This window comes from Bison bison, unplaced genomic scaffold, assembly GCF_000754665.1.
Source record: "Bison bison bison isolate TAMUID 2011002044 unplaced genomic scaffold, Bison_UMD1.0 scf7180017864531, whole genome shotgun sequence".
Classification (NCBI taxonomy): domain Eukaryota; kingdom Metazoa; phylum Chordata; class Mammalia; order Artiodactyla; family Bovidae; genus Bison; species Bison bison.
The window spans coordinates 7,004,434-7,022,828 of record NW_011495081.1 but is presented as its reverse complement, the minus strand read 5'-3'; the positions used below and the strand labels follow the sequence as shown (position 1 = coordinate 7,022,828).

The 18,395-nt window shown below is 36.0% G+C and overlaps 1 protein-coding gene and 1 pseudogene across 2 annotated transcripts in view; both read left to right on the top strand.

The window, feature by feature from the left end:
• CCDC73 (coiled-coil domain containing 73) overlaps nt 1-18,395 on the top strand; it is a 113,330-nt gene that overhangs the window by 83,998 nt on the left and 10,937 nt on the right. Inside the window, exons 12-14 of the mRNA XM_010831815.1 lie at nt 1,836-1,949; nt 6,029-6,163; nt 18,215-18,392. Coding sequence (XP_010830117.1) covers nt 1,836-1,949; nt 6,029-6,163; nt 18,215-18,392 — 427 coding nt within the window. The remainder of the gene's footprint in view (nt 1-1,835; nt 1,950-6,028; nt 6,164-18,214; nt 18,393-18,395) is intronic.
• LOC104982445 lies at nt 14,360-15,037 on the top strand (annotated as a pseudogene). Its single transcript, XR_824509.1, has one exon. The product of XR_824509.1 is annotated as a splicing factor 3B subunit 6 pseudogene (transcript).

The following is an 18,395-nucleotide window of genomic DNA, read 5'->3' as shown; positions in this document are numbered from 1 at the left end:
GATGAAAGAACAGTCAGTTCACATTGTAGGATAAGGATGGAATGTCTCCAAAACATGGAAACAGAGAATACCAGATACAGGCACTTTCTTTTAGATGGGGGTATAGTTACAGACAGGAAATGACTGATATATCTAATGTGCTTTTTAAGAACATAATACTTTCGGTCATTTATTTTTACTAGGATACTCTGTGGTATACTCTCCCATATCTCCTCTGAATTTTTTGATTTGTCTGTTTTCTAAAATAGTGTTACTAATATAGATACTGTAAATATTTGTTAGAATGTTAAAGTACTAAGCACCTATTAAATAATACCCTTGTATATATTTAGAAACTTATTATCACAAGTGAAAGTGAAGTTGCTCAGTCATGTCCAACTCTTTGCGACCTATGGACTGTAGCCCACCAAGCTCCTCCATCCATGGGATTCTCCAGGCAAGAATACTGGAGTGGGTTGCCATTTCCTTCTTCAGGGGATCTTCCCAACCCAGGGATCGAACCCAGGTCTTCCACATTGCAGGCAGGCCTTTTAACCTCTGCGCCACCAGGGAAGCCTATAAATCAAGATGAAATCATATTACCTATAAATCAAGATGAAATCATGACTTCTTTAAAAACATTTACATTGTCCTAAAATAGAGACAGTCAAAATAGGTATTCATTGAGTGCTCTCAAATTGCATGGTTCTTTATGAGCCAGAGGAGAATCTTTGTGTTAAAATTGTTTTATCAAATGTTTTCAAAATTTTGCATAATTATGTCATCACATACTGATATTCTGTGTAGTAATTGAGGACTTTTTAAATAGTTGAAATACTGTGAAGCCTCTAAAATGAGATCTTAATAGTGATATGGAAGTTAAGCAAGATATATTACTCATATTTTTAGAAAAGCAAATGGCAGCACAACAGAGTATGTATAGTATGATTTGAAAGATATATACTTGTATGCTTATAGACAATTTTTGAAAGGATACACAAGAAACTACTTTACCTCTGGTGGGGAGAGCTGGAAAACCAGTAGAGGAAAACTTTGCCTTTTCTCTCTGTATCCTTTGTGTGGCTTGGATGTTGGCCCTGAATGTACTTAGCTTTAGTAATGATAAACAAACTAACATAGAAATTCCAGATACATTAGATGCAGCTAGAGTTTTACTATTTGTCTTTTTACAGAATTTTACTTGGATTATCAGCAGATACTGAAGAAACCTAATAATATTGGTGATACTGGTTTAGTATCTTTTAAACCTTTGTCTTAGAAAACAGTGATAATTTTACTCTTTAAAGGTTTTTTGGGGAAGGGAAGAGGAGAGTGTGGTAGTGAATGTATAATATGTTAATTTATGAAGTAATAAGTTAATTAGTGAATACTGACGTTCTACTAAAAAAGTGTTAATTTGAAATTAAAAATTTTAATTGTATTTAAGAGTTTTCCAGCCAATTAATTTCTGAAATAAATAGATAGGGAAAATATATTCTGTGATAGTTAAAAAATTTTAGTAGGGTTAGGCTGGATTATGCTACATTTCATATTTTTCAGTGCTGTACTTTATATTACTTTTTTCAGTACATTAAAACTTATGCAGTGAAACTGAATAATGGCAATGTTTTTATACCCTTTTATAGCCATTTCTTTTTCATAACCTCCCCCTATTTCCTGTTAACTAAACTATAAGCACCTTTCTGTTAATTTATGAAAATTATTGTTGAGATAGCACATTATCACTGATCTGTATGGCACTTTCAGCATGTTAGAAGCAAAGGTCCAAGCAACATAAAACACATCAAAATTCATTAATGTGGTATTGATTATTTTTTGGATAATTAATTTTATTGCAGACCCTTGAAAGAGATAATGAGCTGCAAAGGGAGAAGGTAAAAGAAAATGAAGAAAAGTTCCTTAATCTTCAAAATGAGCATGAGAAAGCACTAGGAACCTGGAAGAAGCATGTAGGTTTATTTAATAGTAAAATTTTTAAATATTTTAAGTAGTTGTAGACATTTAAAATAACAAATGCTAAGAAAATATTGCAAAAATATTGTAGGAATAAAGTCAGACACATTTTCTTCTTGCACTTGTATTTCTAAAAAGTGAATGTTTTTAAAGCTAAATTTAATAAAATTTTCTATAATGCTTTCATACATGAAAAACCACACATATACATGTGTATATTTATATGTATTTTGTATGACTTTTCATAGGTGACAAAAATTAATTTTCCTTTTCATAAACCTATTGATAGTGTTTTAATAAATGGTTATAATAAGGAATTATATCAGTATTATTGTTAGCTGATCTCTTTGGCTTTCCTCAGCAGTTTCATTGAGTCATATTAAAGCCATGTTTAGAACATGTATACAGTAGTTGGGTTCTTTAGTATTAACATTTTATCAAGAGAATTGTTATGTTATTAACATTATTTGCTTAAGGCACAACTCTTTTATTTTACAGTAAATTTTAATTTCAGTGAAGTAGATAATAAAACATGTAAAGTAATATAAAGTTGTGAAATATAAGGTTCACTTTAAAGACTGGTGAACCCAAAATCAGTTGTTCTATTTATTATCTATTTTTATTGCCTTCAATTCTTTTAAAAGAACTAAAAAAAAAAATGGAGGGTAACTATTTATAAGTTTATGAAGCTATATTTTGGGAAAGTAAGATATTTTAAAGTATTATACTAGTTATACTATAAAATTCTAACACTGTATTAATATAGTTTGTAATAATATATATCTGTGTACTATTCTGTGGTTGAGTTTGTTTGATATAAATTGTTATAAAAGTAATTCTTGATTTTTTGATCCATTTGCAGCTAACATGTTCTCTTAATTTGTATTTTGGAGAGATCAGATTTTCACTGATGAATTTGACAAGTTTTACCAAATTCTCAAAAAGTATTTTGTAATTCATTAGATCAGAATACTATAAAATGCTTAATGATCCCCATATAGGTAAAGTTCATCATTAAGCAACAAACATAGTAATTTTCATTTTAGCTTCAGCTAATCTGCCTTGCATCCTAACACTTCTGTCTCATTTCTAATGTTTAAAAGACCATGGAAATAGTACTGTCAGGGTAAGGAAAACTATGATGTAAAAAGAGACTATAAACTTGAATATGCCAATCATGCCCCCCAAACTTAGTTGAGATAAGAAAAGTAAACGTGTATTTTTCCTAGTGATATTTCAGCTATGTTCCTCCCCTGGGTCGGGGCAGGGGGTGTGGGGAGGGCAGGAGTCAACTGAATTAAGAGAAATAAGCATTCAGCTTTCCTGGTGAGACCTGTTTATAATTTGGATGAAATTGGTTTTGTCTTAGAATTTTTAGCATCTGCATTCATTTCATTTCATGCTTCAGTACTAAACAGAACATAGTTAAATTTTTTAAAAGCTGCTTTGGTTCTATAGGAGTTTTCTTGAGTGGGAGGTCAGATCTACTCTTTAATTGTATTTCTGTCTCTCTGTAAGCATTTCACCACTCTTGAGTGAAGGGTAATTGTAGTATTGCTACTGAGGTCAGATCAAGATAGGTTTTTTAAAAAACTAAAAGATAGTAACAAATATAAGATGAAATCATATATACTGCTGTTTTTTTAAATAGTGAAAGAATACTGTACAAATCAAACAGTGAATATTACTAGACAATATATTTTAAAATTCATAGAAATGTCATAAAGAATGTGGTATGTATACCTGCTTTTATTTGGCCAGTTATATAGCCAATAGATATTTATAGGTAAGACAGTAATAAATGGAGATGTTCAGAAATTATTTAGAGAAAGGGGGTGTCACAAAAGAAATTCAATTCACAACATTTGTTGAGCATCTATTATGTGTTAGGCACTATACTAGGTGCTGGATTTTCAAAGGTGCCTAAAATACAAAGATTATTAAAGAGCTCACACTCTCAAAAGACAGGTAATTATTAACTACAATAGTATGAAGTGTTTTTAGTAGTATTAGTATTAACAAATTACTATGAAAGCACAAAATAAATTGTATTGTTTAACTAGGTTGTAGAAAGTTTTAGAGAAAAGATGGCCCTAGAATTTGGACTTGAAAGATGAATAGGGTTTCACCAGACAGAAGGTGCCTGCTTCCTATACTTCTCACTCCACTCTGTTGGCATTCCATTTAAGAAAGGGGATAATGATGGAGGCATGAGATTGCTTTCTCAAGGATGAATGGTCTGATCTAGAATGTGACATTGCAAATGAGGTTGAAATCATCTTCTGAAGAGTTCTTTTCTAAGTAAATTGAATTTTATTTTATAAGTAATGGGAAGCCATTGAGATTTTTAAAGCAGAAAAGTGACTTAGATCTGCAGTTTAGAAAAATAACTCTTGCAGTAGTATGGAGAATAGCATTATGGGAAGAGATCAATAAGAAGAATATTCTAACCATGAGCCCATGAGGATGTGAATTAGCGCAACAGTAGTGAGGATTGCAGTCCATGGGGTTGCACAGAGCAGTCCATGGGGTTGCACAGAGTCGGACACAACTGGGCGACTGAACAACAACAACAGTGAATACAGAGAAAAGAGACAGAGGCAAGAAGGACTGGAGGTAGAATTAGCAGGATTAATCACATTTTATATATAATGGATTTTAAAAGGGAAAGGAGTCAACTCTGATTCTGAGATTAGTATAATAATTTATGCAGATTAGCAGAATAATATCACTAAATGACATAAGGAATGTGAAAGAAGCAGCAGATTTGGTGGATGAAAATGAGTTTAGTTTGGAAATTGCTTAACTTACAGTGACTACAGGACATCGGACTTGAAATTTATATCATGTATTTGGCAACATGAATCTAATCTTAGGCAAGAGGTTGGGAGATGAGATAGAGATTTAAGACTTACTAGCATAGAGATGGAGAAGGCAATGGCACCCCACTCCAGTACTCTTGCTTGGAAAATCCCATGGACGGAGGAGCCTGTTAGGCTGCAATCCATGGGGTCGCTAAGAGTGAGACACGACTGAGCGACTTCCCTTTCACTTTTCACTTTCATGCATTGGAGAAGGAAATGGCAACCCACTCCAGTGTTCTTGCCTGGAGAATCCCAGGGACAGGGGAGCCTGGTGGGCTGCCGTCTATGGGGTCGCAGAGAGTTGGACACAGCTAAAGTGACTTAGCATAGCATAGCATAGCATAGAGATGAAATTTGAAGGTATAATAAGATCATCTATGGAAGGAGTGGAAGACTTGAAGAGAGGGCTAAAGAAGAAAGAGCTTTGGGGAATGCCAGGATTTTGTGAGTGGTTAATGTGGGAGAGGGAGCCTGACAAGAACAGTGAGAAAGGTAGGAGGATGAAGAGGGAGTGGTACCATGAAATGAAGAAAAGGGGCTGTTTGAAAATAAGTAGTCTACACAGTTGTGCTACAATGCTGTTAAATGGTATGAAACTTGGAACAAGTCCTTTTGCTAATTTGCAGGTCATAATAGAAAAAAAAGTTAGTAGAACATGAGGGCAGAAGTCTGGTTGTTAAGGAGTGAAATTAAAGAAGGAAAGTGATGTCGCTTGTAGTACTTAGTACTCAGTATTCTTCATCTAGTTGAGTTGAAATCTGTGTATCTAATTTGCAACAAGAAAACAAAACTTTAAGAAAGCAATGAAATGGTAACCTTTACAGAATTTTTATAGTAAGTTTTATAAAAGTTAATTAATTTTTCATCTATAACAAGAAGTGATTTAATGTAGTACTTAAGAGCACAACTCCTAGGCTTAGCCTTGCATTTGAATCTTGACTATCACTTTCTTTCTACCTGATCTTGGGCAACTTACTTAACGTCTATGAGCCTCACATTTCTCACCTGTAAGTTGGGAGCTGATTTTTAAGAGTATGAAATTATGTTTATTAAGTACTCAGCACAATTCAACAAATGGTAGCTTTTAATATTAGTAATTACTTGGGGAATATTTTCATTGTTTACAATTTCTAAACACTTGTGTTAATGAAGTATTTTTATACACAACTAATTTACATACATGTTCATTTTGGTTAAATGTTATATATTAGGTTGAAGAACTGAATGGAGAAATTAATGAGATTAAAAATGAGTTATCATCACTTAAAGAAACTCATACTAAGTTACAAGAAGATTATGATGAATTATGTGATCAGAAAAAGTTTGAGGAAGACAAGAAGTTTGAGGTAAAATTCAAGTATGTGGGGTATAACCTCTTAAAAGAAATTAGGACCATCGATGATTATTTTCTCCATGGTTTATATTTCCACTTTCTCAACTTTTAAAAATGAGTGTAAGCATATAGTCTGTAGTACATTTTAAATTAATTTTTTATACAATATGACATAGGATTAAGAATCATTTCTTGGACATGAATCTTCAATTTCAGCATATACATTTGTGGATAGACAATTTAACATTTTCTTTATTAATGTAGCATTATAAAAAGTCTTAAAATGTGGTAGTATAATTCCTTCAATTTTGTTGTTCTTTTCCAAAATTGTTTTGACTATTGTGAGTCCTTTGCATTTCCATATAACTTTTAGAATCAGTTTTATCAGTTTCTAAAAGAAAAAGTCTATGGTATTTGAATTTGGCTTGTGTTGAATATATAGATTAATTTACAAAGAATTTATATCTTAACATACAATTCATGACATGGTATATCTTTGTATTTATTTAGATTTTCTTTAATACCGCTCAGAAATGTTTTGTAGTTTTCATTGTATAGGTCTTGCAAGTATTTTGTTAAATTTACCCCTGAATATTTCATGTTTTGGGCTCTTAGTATAAGCAGTATTTTTAATATGAGTTTTTCTAATTGTTTCTTGCTATGAGATAGGGTTAAAACTGATCTTTGTACATTGACTTCGTATTCTTTTACCATTTTAATTAATTCGTAGTATGTTTTTCTTGGTTGAACTTTGGAGTTTTCTTTGTACATAGTATGTTGTCTGAGAATTTAAGGCAGATGAATTTTATATCTTTTTCTTCTCTATGCATTTTATTTTTTCCTCAACTTACTGTACTTCACTAGCTAGGACTCTTAGGTACAGTGTTAAATAAAGTTGTAAAAGTGGACATGATTGCTTAACTTTTCATCTTAGATGTCTTTCATCATTTCATAGTCTATTGAAAGTGAAAGTGACAGTCACTCAGTCATGTCTGACTCTTTGCAACCCCATGGACTATATAGTCCATGGAATTTTCCAGGCCAGAATACTGGAATGGGTAGCCTTTCCCTTCTCCAGGGTATCTTCCCAACCCAGGGATTGAACCTAGGTCTCCAGCATTGCAAGCAGATTCTTTACCAACTGAGCCACAAGAGAAGCCCAAGAACACTGGAGTGGGTAGCCTTACCTTCTCCAACAGATTTTCGTGACCCAGTATTAGTCATAGATTTTTTTTTATATGTGCTCTTTATCAGATTGAAATTTCCATCTGTTCCTAGTTTGCTGAGTTTTTATCATGAATAGGTATTCAGTTCAGTTCAGTTCGGTCGCTCAGTTGTGTCCGACTCTTTGCAACCCCATGAATTGCAGCACGCCAGGCCTCCCTGTCCATCACCAACTCCCGGAGTTCACTCAAACTCACGTCCATCGAGTCGGTGATACCATCTAGCCATCTTATCCTCTGTCGTCCCCTTTTCTCCTGTCCCCAATCCCTCCCAGCATCAGAGTCTTTTCCAATGAGTCAACTCTTTACATGAGGTGGCCAAAGTACTGGAGTTTCAGCTTTAGCATCATTCCTTCCAGAGAACACCCAGGGCTAATCTCCTTTAGAATGGACTGGTTGTATCTCCTTGCAATCCAAGGGACTCTCAAGAGTCTTCTCCAACACCACAGTTCAAAATTTTGTTAAGTGCTTTTTCTGTATCTGTTGATAAGATCATTCTGTTTTCTTTATTCTGTTAATGTGTCAACATTAACAATTAATTACATTGATTGATTTTCAAATATACCTTGCATTTCTGAGATATCTATTGTCCTTTTAATATATGGCTAGATTTGCTAATGCTATGTCAGGGGTTTTGAATTGATGAGGAATATTGATCTGTAGTTTTTGTTCATTTTTTCTTTTCATGCTTTTGGTCTAGTTTTTGTATCGGAGTAATAGTAGCCACCAGCCATGCAGCAGGGTTACTGCAGGGTTGGGGGCACTGAGTGTAGCAGTACCTACATGGGATCTTTTGAAGGAGGTCTCCATTATATTCATTACCTCCACCACAGTTTGGCCCCAGGTAAATAGCGGGGAGGGAACACAGTTCCACCCATCAACAGAAAATTGGATTAAAGATTTACTGAGCATGGCCCTGCCCATCAGAACAAGACCCACCAGTCATTCACTCCCATCAGGAAGCTTCCATAAGCCTCTTATCCGTCACCATCAGAGGGCAGACAAAATGAAAACCATAATCACAGAAAACTAACCAGTCTAATCACATGGACCACAGCCTTGTCTAACTCAGTGAAACTATGAGCCATGCCATGTAAGGCCACCCGAGATGGACAGGTCATGGTGGAAAGGTCTGACAAAATGTGGTCCACTGGAGAAGGGAATGGCAAACCACTTCAGTATTCTTGCCTTGAGAACCCCATGAACAGTATGAGAAGGCAAAAAGATAGGACACTGAAAGATGAACTCCTCAGGTCAGTAGGTGCCCAATATGCTACTAGAGATGAGTGGAGAAATAACTCCAGAAAGAATGAAGAGACAGAGCAAAAGAAAAAATATCATCCAGTTGTGGATGTGACTGGTGATGGAAACAAGGTCTGATGCTGTAAAGAGCAATATTGCATAGAAATCTGGAACGTTAGGTCAATGAATCAAGGCAAATTGGAAGTGGTCAAACTGGAAATGGCAAGAGTGAACATCAACATTTTAGGAATCAGTGAACTAAAATGGACTGGAATGGGTGAATTTAACTCAGTTGACGGTTATATCTACTACTGTGAGCAAGAATCCCTTAGAAGAAATGGAATAGCCATCATAGTCAACAAAAGAGTCCGAAATGTAGTACTTGGATGCAGTCTCAAAAACGACAGAATGATCTCTGTTCATTTCCAAGGCAAACCATTCAATATCACGGTCCAAGTCTATGCCCCAACGAGTATTGCTGAAGAAGCTGAAGTTGAACGGTTCTGTGAAGACCTACAAGACCTTTTAGAACTAACACCCCAAAAAAGATGTCCTTTTCATTATTGGGGACTGGAATGCAAAAGTAGGAAGTCAAGAAACACCTGGAGTAACAGGCAGATTTGGCCTTGGAGTACAGAATGAAGCAGGGCAAAGGCTAATAGAGTTTTGCCAAGAGAACATACTGGTCATAGCAAACACCTTCTTCCAACAACACAAGAGAAGACTCTACACATGGACATCACCAGATGGTCAACACCAAAATCAGATTGATTATATTTGTTGCAGCCAAAGATGGAGAAGCTCTATACAGCCAGCAAAAACAAGACCAGGAGCTGACTGTGGTTCAGATCATGAACTCCTTATTGCCAAATTCAGATTTAAATTGAAGAAAGTTGGGTAAACCACTAGACCATTCAGGTATGACCTAAATAAAATCCCTTATGATTATACAGTGGAAGTGAGAAATAGATTTAAGGGACTAGATCTGATAGAGTGCCTGATGAACTATGGATGGAAGTTCATGGCATTGTATAGGGGATAGGTATCAAGACCATCCCCAAGAAAAAGAAATGCAAAAAAGCAAAGTGGCTGCCTGAGGAGGCCTTAAAAATAGCTGTGAAAGGAGGAGAAATGAAAAGCAAAGGAGAAAAGGAAAGATAAAGCCATTTGAATGCAGAGTTCCAAAGAATAGCAAGGAGAGATAAGAAAGCCTTCCTCAGTGATCCAGGCAAAGAAATACAGGAAAACAGTAGAATGGGAAAGACTAGAGATCTCTTCAAGAAAATTAGAGATACCAAGGGAACATTTCATGCAAAGATGGGCTCAATAAAGGACAGAAATGGTATGGACCTAACAGAAGCAGAAGATATTAAAGACGAGGTGGCAGGAATACACAGAACTGTACAAAAAAGATCTTCATGACCCAGATAATCACAATGGTGTGATCACCACCTAGAGCCGGACATCCTGAAATGTGAAGTCAAGTGGGCCTCAGGAAGCATCACTATGAACAAAGCTAGTGGAGGTGATGGAATAATTTGCGCTGTTTCAAATCCTAAAAGATGCTGCTGTGAAAGTGCCACCAAATTTGGAAAACTCAATATGCCAGCAAATTTGGAAAACTCAGCAGTGGCCACAGGACTGGAAAAGGTCAGTTTTCATTCCAATCCCAAAGAAAGGCAATGCCAAAGAATGCTCAAACTACCGCACAATTGTACTCATCTCACACGCTAGTAAAATAATGCTCAAAATTCTCCAAACCAGGCTTCAATAATACGTGAACTGTGAACTTCCAGATGTTCAAGCTGGTTTTAGAAAAGGCAGAGGAACCAGAGATCAAATTGCTAACATCCGTTGAATCATCGAAAAAGCAAGAGAGTTCCAGAAAAACATCTATTTCTGCTTTATTGACTATGCCAAAGCCTTTGACTGTGTGGATCATAATAAACTGCAAAATTCTGAAAGAGATTCCAGACCACCTGACCTGCCTCTTGAGAAATCTGTATGCAGGTCAGGAAGCAACAGTTAGAACTGGACATGGAACAACAGACTGGTTCCAAATAGGAAAAGGAGTACATCAAGGCTGTATATTGTCACCCTCCTTATTTAACTTATATGCAGAGTACATCATGAGAAATGCTGGGCTGGAGGAAGCCCAGAAGAAACGCTGGAATCAAGATTGCTGGGAGAAATATCAATAACCTCAGATATGCAGATGACACCACCCTTATGGAAGAAAGCAAAGAACTAAAGAGCCTCTTGAAAGTGAAAAAGTTAGCTTAAAACTCAGCATTCAGAAAACTAAGATCATGGCATCCAGCCCCATCACTTCATGGCAAATAGATGTGGAAACAGTGCAAGACTTTATTTTTGGGGGCTCTAAAATCACTGCAGATGGTGACTGCAGCCATGAAATTAAAAGACACTTACTCCTCGGCAGAAAAGTTATGACCAACCTAGATAGCATATCAAAAAGCAGAGACATTACTTTGCCAACCAAGGTCCATCTAGTCAAGGCTATGGTTTTTCCAGTAGTCATGTATGGATATGAGAGTTGGACTATAAGGAAAGCTGAATGCCGAAGAATTGATGCTTTTGAACTGTGGTGTTGGAGAAAACTCTTGAGAGTCCCTTGGACTGCAAGGAAATCCAACCAGTTCATCCTAAAGGAGATCAGTCCTGAGTGTTCATTGGAGTGTTCAGTCCTTCCAAGGACTGATGCTGAAGCTAAAACTCCAGTACTTTGGCCACCTGATGCGAAGAGGTGACTAATTTGAAAAGACCCTGATGCTGGGAAAGATTGAGGGCAGGAGGAGAAGGGGACGACAGAGGATGAGATGGTTGGATGGTATTACGGACTCAATGGACATGAGTTTGAGTAAACTCCGGTAGTTGGTGATGGACAGGGTGGCCTAGCGTGCTTCAGTCCATGGTGTCTCAAAGAGTCAGACGTGACTGAGCAACTGAACTGAACTGAATACTAGCCACATAAATTGAATTGGAATGTGTTCCTTCCTCCTTAAAGAGTATTGTGTTGAACTGCTGTTGTTTACTAAATATTAGATACAATTCATTGGTGAAACTATTGAGGCTTTTTCTTTGTGGGAATATTTTTAGAAACAAATTTAGCTTTTAAATTATCAGATTATTCAGATTTTCAATTTCTTCATATGCCAGTGTGCAGAAAACAGTTGACATAGCAGGTTTGCAAAAGGCCTCTGGAAGACCTGCTTGTCAGTTTGGCTGTTGACTGATAACTGGAAATTGGATTTGGGGAGGGTTCCCACCATTTCCTAACAGACAGGAGTGATTCACTGTGCTTAAACTATTAAGTAGTTTACTTTGAACGTCTGCTTTCTTTCTGAAAGTCAGTAGTTTTCGTACATGCAAGGCAAAGAGTGACCAGCGGCCAATTAAGCTTTGAGCACCAAGTCTCTAATGAGCTTCCTAGTAGACAAAAGTCCACATTTGTGGTCACAATTATTGCTGCAGGAATTAAGCATGTCCTCTGTGACTTCACTAGGAGAAGACTCTTTTTATTTTTTGGAAATTGAATAAATTTATTCAGTTCAATTCAGTTGCTCAGTCATGTCCGACTCTTTGTGACCCCATGGACTGCAGCACTCCAGGCTTCCCTGTCTATTGCCAACTCCCGGAGCTTGCTTAAACTCATATCCGTCAAGTCAGTGATGCCATCCAACCATCTCATCTTCTGTCATCATTATGTAACGTTTTATGTGGGGAAGAACTTATAGAACTTAGTTCCAAAATTCATGTGAGAGTGAAGGGAGAGAGTAAATGACACAAACAGGAGATACAAATCAGCTGATTTCAAATTCAGATTATACCTACATGCCATAAGAGAGGACTCTTGAAAGAAGTTTGTACCTCGTTTCTTCCAGACTTCATCTCTTGTGCCTTTTCCCTTTGCTGATTTTGCTTTACAGTCTTTACTGTTATAAATCTTAGGAGTACAACTGTATATTGAGTTCTTTGAGTCCTTATATCAAATCACCAAACCTGGGGGTGAACTTGGAGACCTCCAGCACTGTCAATTTTGCTGATTTTTCTCCTTCAAGGGACTTGTCATTTTCATCTGAGTTATCAATTTATTGGTTATTGGCCCTTCTTCTTCTCTAATATAAACATTTAAAGCTATTAATTTTCCTCTAAGTACTGCTTTAGCTTCACTCTACAAATTCTGATGTATAGTGTTTTCATTCTTACTCAGTTGAACGTATTTTAAAATTTCTCTTGTGAGCTCTTTGACCCATGAATATGAGTTGGATCTATAACCTTGCTGTTTAATTTCCAAATATTTAAGAATTTTCCAAGTATCTTTCTGTTAATGATTTCAAATTTAAGTAAGACTTTTTTTTTTCCCGCTATACCAAGACTTGTTTTTGGCCAAATATATTGTCTGTCTTGGCAAATACTTCATATATTCTTGAAAAGAATGTATATTCTGTTGTTGGTTGGTGGAATGTTTTATAAATGTCAGGTCAGTTTGGTTGATAATATTGTTCAAATCTTCTTTATCCTTACTGATTTTTTGTGTACTTGTTCTGTCAGTCAATGAGAAATCATTAATTATAATTGTGAATTTATATTTCTCTTTTCAGTTCTGTCAGTTTTTGTTCACGTGTGTTTAAGCCCTGTTATTAGATGTATACACAGTTATAATTATTATTACTTTCTGATTAATTAACCTTTTTATCATTTAACATGTCCATCCTTATCCTAGTAATATTATTTTGTCTGGTATTAGTAAGCTACTGCATCTTTTATGATTAGTGTTTGCATTATGTATTTTTTTTCACCTTACTTGTGTGTAAGGTGGAGAAGGCAATGGTACCCCACTCCAGTACTCTTGCCTGGAAAATCCCATGGATGGAGGAGCCTGGTGGGCTGCAGTCCATGGGGTCGCTAAGAGTTGGACACGACTGAGCGACTTCATTTTCTCTTTTCACTTTCATGCATTGGAGAAGGAAATGGCAACCCACTCCAGTGTTCTTGCCTGGAGAATCCCAGGGACGGGGGAGCCTGGAGGGCTGCCGTCTATGGGGTCACACAGAGTCGGACACGACTGAAGTGACTTAGCATAGCGTAGCATGCATGTAAGGAGTAGATCTCACATGGCAAGAGAATTTTAGCTGAGTTGTTAAAAATAACTAAGAATTTCCAGATAAAGATTTAAAATAGATGAAATAGCATGAGCAAAGAATCAGAAATGTGAAATATCGTAATTCAGTATGTAAACTAGATGTCTGTTAGCGAGGCTGCTGTAGAGGTTGCTAGCAGTGCAGTAAGTATCAGGAGAAGAGTTGAGAAGAGACTGAAGACAGACTATAAATGGCTGTATAGACTGTTCGTGGAACTTTGTTCTTGACCATGTCATTTGGGGGATTTTAAACAAGGGAGTAAAGTGATTAGATTACTTTTTTAAAAATATCATTTTGGTGATGATATGATTAGACAGTGAGACAAAGCTAAGACACAGGTCCCGGCTTGGAGAATACTGAAGTGGTTCAGGCAGGAGATATTTATTGCTGTTTTAATATTCATAAATGTACTATAGCTTGTAATATTACTTGTAAGTGGCAAGTAATTCCTACTTTTGATTGATTATAAAATGAATATATACTTCCTTCATAAGAAGTTGATCAGCATTATTTTATTTAATCGGACTATAAATCATGTTTTTAAGAAATGTAGATAGTATAGACACTTTAAAATAAGAAAGTGCGTCGAGTTAGAACAGCTTCCGGCGGGGTCTGGATGTTGATGTCCTGTATCTGATGCCTTGTTGCGCTCGAAAGTAAGCGAGCTCCAGAGGAGTGCGGAGAAATTCAAGTCTTTGCTGCTGTAACTTCATCAGCCCGCCAAGATGGCGATGCAAGCGGCCAAGAGGGCGAACATTCGACTTCCACCAGAAGTAAATCAGATTTTGTATATAAGAAATTTGCCTTACAAAATCACAGCTGAAGAAATGTATGATATATTTGGGAAATATGGACCTATTCGTCAAATCAGAGTGGGGAACACACCTGAAACTAGAGGAACAGCTTATGTGATATATGAGGACATCTTTGATGCCAAGAATGTATGTGATCACCTGTCAGGATTCAATGTTTGTAACAGATACCTTGTGGTTTTGTACTATAATGCCAACAGGGCATTTCAGAAGATGGACACAAAGAAGAAGGAAGAACAGTTGAAGCTCCTTAAGGAGAAATATGGCATCAACACAGATCCACCAAAGTAAACGTTTTCTGCATTTTCACTTTGGACTAAAACCACTATTTTTTTTTTTTTAATGCTGAATATTGTGATTTCTTATTTGAGATTGAAAAAGACCCACTTGAAACTGATATATGTTAGAATATATTATGTTAATAAACTTGTAGCTTTTGGTAAAACAACAACAAAAAAAAAAAATAAAATAAGAAAGTGAAGATCATGCATAACCCCAGCCACCCAGAAATTATTAAAATTATGGTATATGACTTCCAGAGTTTTCCTGTACATCAGTTTGTATAGAAACAAATAGACATTCATATATATGTACTTCTTAAAAACTAAAATAAAATCATACTTTCTCTGATGTTCTGTAGACCATTTTTATTTAGAAATTTATTTTATTGTGGTAAAATATATAACATAAAATTTGCCATTTTAAAGTGTTAAGTTTAAAATTACAATTATAACTCAATGGCATTAATTACAGCTACAATGTTGTATAGTCATCACCACTGTCTATTTCCAAAATTTCATCATCCCAGACAGAAACTGTGTAACCATTAATCAATAACTTCTGATTTCCCCGTCTCCTCAGGTCCTGGTAGCCTCTCATCTACTTCCTGACACTGAATTTGTCTATATATTTTATATAAGTGGTATTATACAATATTTGTCCTGTTTGGTTTCTTTTATTTAGATGATGCTTTCAGAGTTCATGCATGTTGTAGCACTTCATTCCTTTTTATGGTGGAATTCCATTGCTTGAATATACCACATTTTGTGTGTTCATTCTTCTATTGATGGACACTTGGGCTTTTACCTTTTGGCTGTTGTGCTGTTTTGAACATTGACATGCAACTAGCTGTTTGAATCTCTAGTTTTAATTTTTGGAAGGTACATACCAAGGAGTGACACCAAGTGATTTCCACTTCCTGGTATTCATGTTCTATTGTAATACCCTCCATAGAGTGGGAGTTGGATCTAGTAACTTGCTTCTAGTTAATAGACTACAGCAGAAGTGATGCAATGTTACTTCTGAGATTAGGTTATAAGAAGACTGTGGTTTCTGTCTTGGGTGAACACCCTGTCTCTCAGTCTGTCTCTCTCTCTCCGTCTCTCTCTCTCTGAGACATATAAAAAAGTCCCAGCTATCCTACCAGAGAGCCCATATAGTGGAGACGCCCTAGAGGATAAAAGGCCACATAAAAGAGAACTGGGCACTCCAGCCAACAGCCAACACAACTGTTACCCATGTAAGTGAGCCTTCTAGAGGCAGAAGTTCCAGCCCCAAGTTTCAGATGATAGCTTGACTAGACACTCATGAGAGACCGGGGTCAGAACCATCAAGCCAAGCCATTCCTCATCCATCTAAAAGATGAGATAGTAAATGTTTGCTATTTTAAACCACTGTTAACTCTTAATATGGCTGACCCTGGAACAACTCAGGGGTTAGGGGCACCAACCCTCAGAACAGTAAAAAATCTGTATATAACTTATAATCAGTCTTTCATAAAAATGGTTCCTCCATATTGATGGTTCAGCATCCACAGATTCAACCAACTGCAGATGTATAGTACTAGAGTATTTACTGTTGAAGGAAATCTGTGTATATTTGGACCAGTGCTATTCCAACACATGATGTTGACATGTCAACTCTGTAAGTATCCTTCTAGGATTTCACAGTAGGTATTGAAACAGGATTTGAACCTATATTTATCCAACTCCAAAGCTCCTGGCAACTATCATACTATTTTTCTCAATCTCCTTTGCAAACTTCTCTTTTGCAAGTTTCTCTTTCCCTGCCTCTCCTTTGGGGATTTTCATTAGCATTTTATTCTTTCTTCTCAGAGTATACTCTCAATCAGTCTCATCAACCAGTATGTCTGCAGTTGCCGTCTATCTGCCAGCGATCTTCAAACCTGTTTTTCCAAGTCAATTTTTCTCTTAAAAGCTCCCAATCAGTACATCTAAATGTTCACTAGACATCTCCACCTTTTTGTCTTAACTCTTCAGACTCGAGAGATTCAAAATGAACTCATGATATTTTTCTCTAAACCTCCTATTCCTGTTTTCTAGCTCAGTAAATAACACTCACCAGTCTCTTAGGTACCCACTCTGACCTCTGCAAGTAAGTCTTGACTTTCCTCTCAGTTTTTATATCCAGTCACTCAACAGTTGATAGTAGCTCAGTACATAATTCATGCATCTCTTCAGGCTTTTCAACTTTACTGATATCACCTGGACTGCTGTGGCATTCTTCTGATGCATCTCTCTGCCTCATGTATTGTTTCCCCTTAATTCAGTGTTTGTCAGATACCAAATGCAACTTATTAGTGATTCATGGAAATCAGCCTAGTAGTTTATGACTGGCATTCTTTTAAAAAGGAAATAAACTAATGTAGTATAGAAAACATTAGAATGTATCTCATTGAGTGGGTATGCTCATTGTGTTATGAGACATACTTATTTCTTATTGCAGTTTTTAATTAGTGAAGTTTGGAAAACAATCCATTCTTTATACTGTAGCCAGAATGGTCTTTCCAATCAGCTCATATTAATAACCTTATCTAAAATCCTTCAGTGACTTCTCATTGACTTCCTGGTAGAATCTGAACTCCTTAGCATGCTCTTTGGGGGCCTTTAATGATCTAGGCCTAGCTCAAGACTCATTTCTCCCCATTCTTCTCACAGCATCTAAGCTCATGCTGAAGTAAATCACAGGTAGTTCCATGAAGTAGAACTACATGAAATGACTATAGTTCTGCTTGTTTTTAACATCTGTAAATGCCATTTCTTCTCCCTGGAGTGCTTCCTTATCCCCATCTATATTAAAATTGTCTGTTACTTCTTTTCCTATCTTTCCCAGTTGACCATAAATTTTTTGAGGATAGTGACTATATTTTGTTCATCATTGTATCCCAAAGCCTAGTGCAGTGCTTCCATGTAATAATGTTCAATATTTTGGGGGAATAAAAAGATGTTGAATTGCATCACTATTTTAAAGATACATAGAAACACCAAGCACTCAAAACAATTTGCCTGCCATGACTACTTTGCTTTTAATAAAGGAGTGATTCTTAATATGTGGTATTTGTAATAATGTGGAATGCATGTTTGAAAACATCTAAGGCTCTCCCATTTTATTTAAATATGATAGACTTTAAATGAACTTAGAGTGATCTTGTTATAAAGAGGAATATATTAAATGTAGTAAAAAAGTCATTTGGCTTTCAAATACAAATTGCTGGGTGATTAACTGAAATATAGATTCCACTTTCATTAACAAAATTTGTTCAGATATTTTATGCTTTTTAACAATATGTTTTTACATTAAAGGAATCTTTTCCATTTTACACTAGAATCTTCCAGAAGTAAACACTGAAATGTCAGTGGAAAAATCAGGAAACACCATCATACAGAAATATAATTCCAGGCAAGAAATAAGGGAAGAAAATACCAAGAGTTGTTGTTTAGACACTGAATACAAAGAAAAAGGGGAAACAAAAGAAGGCCCATTTTTAGAGGAAATCATTATAGGTA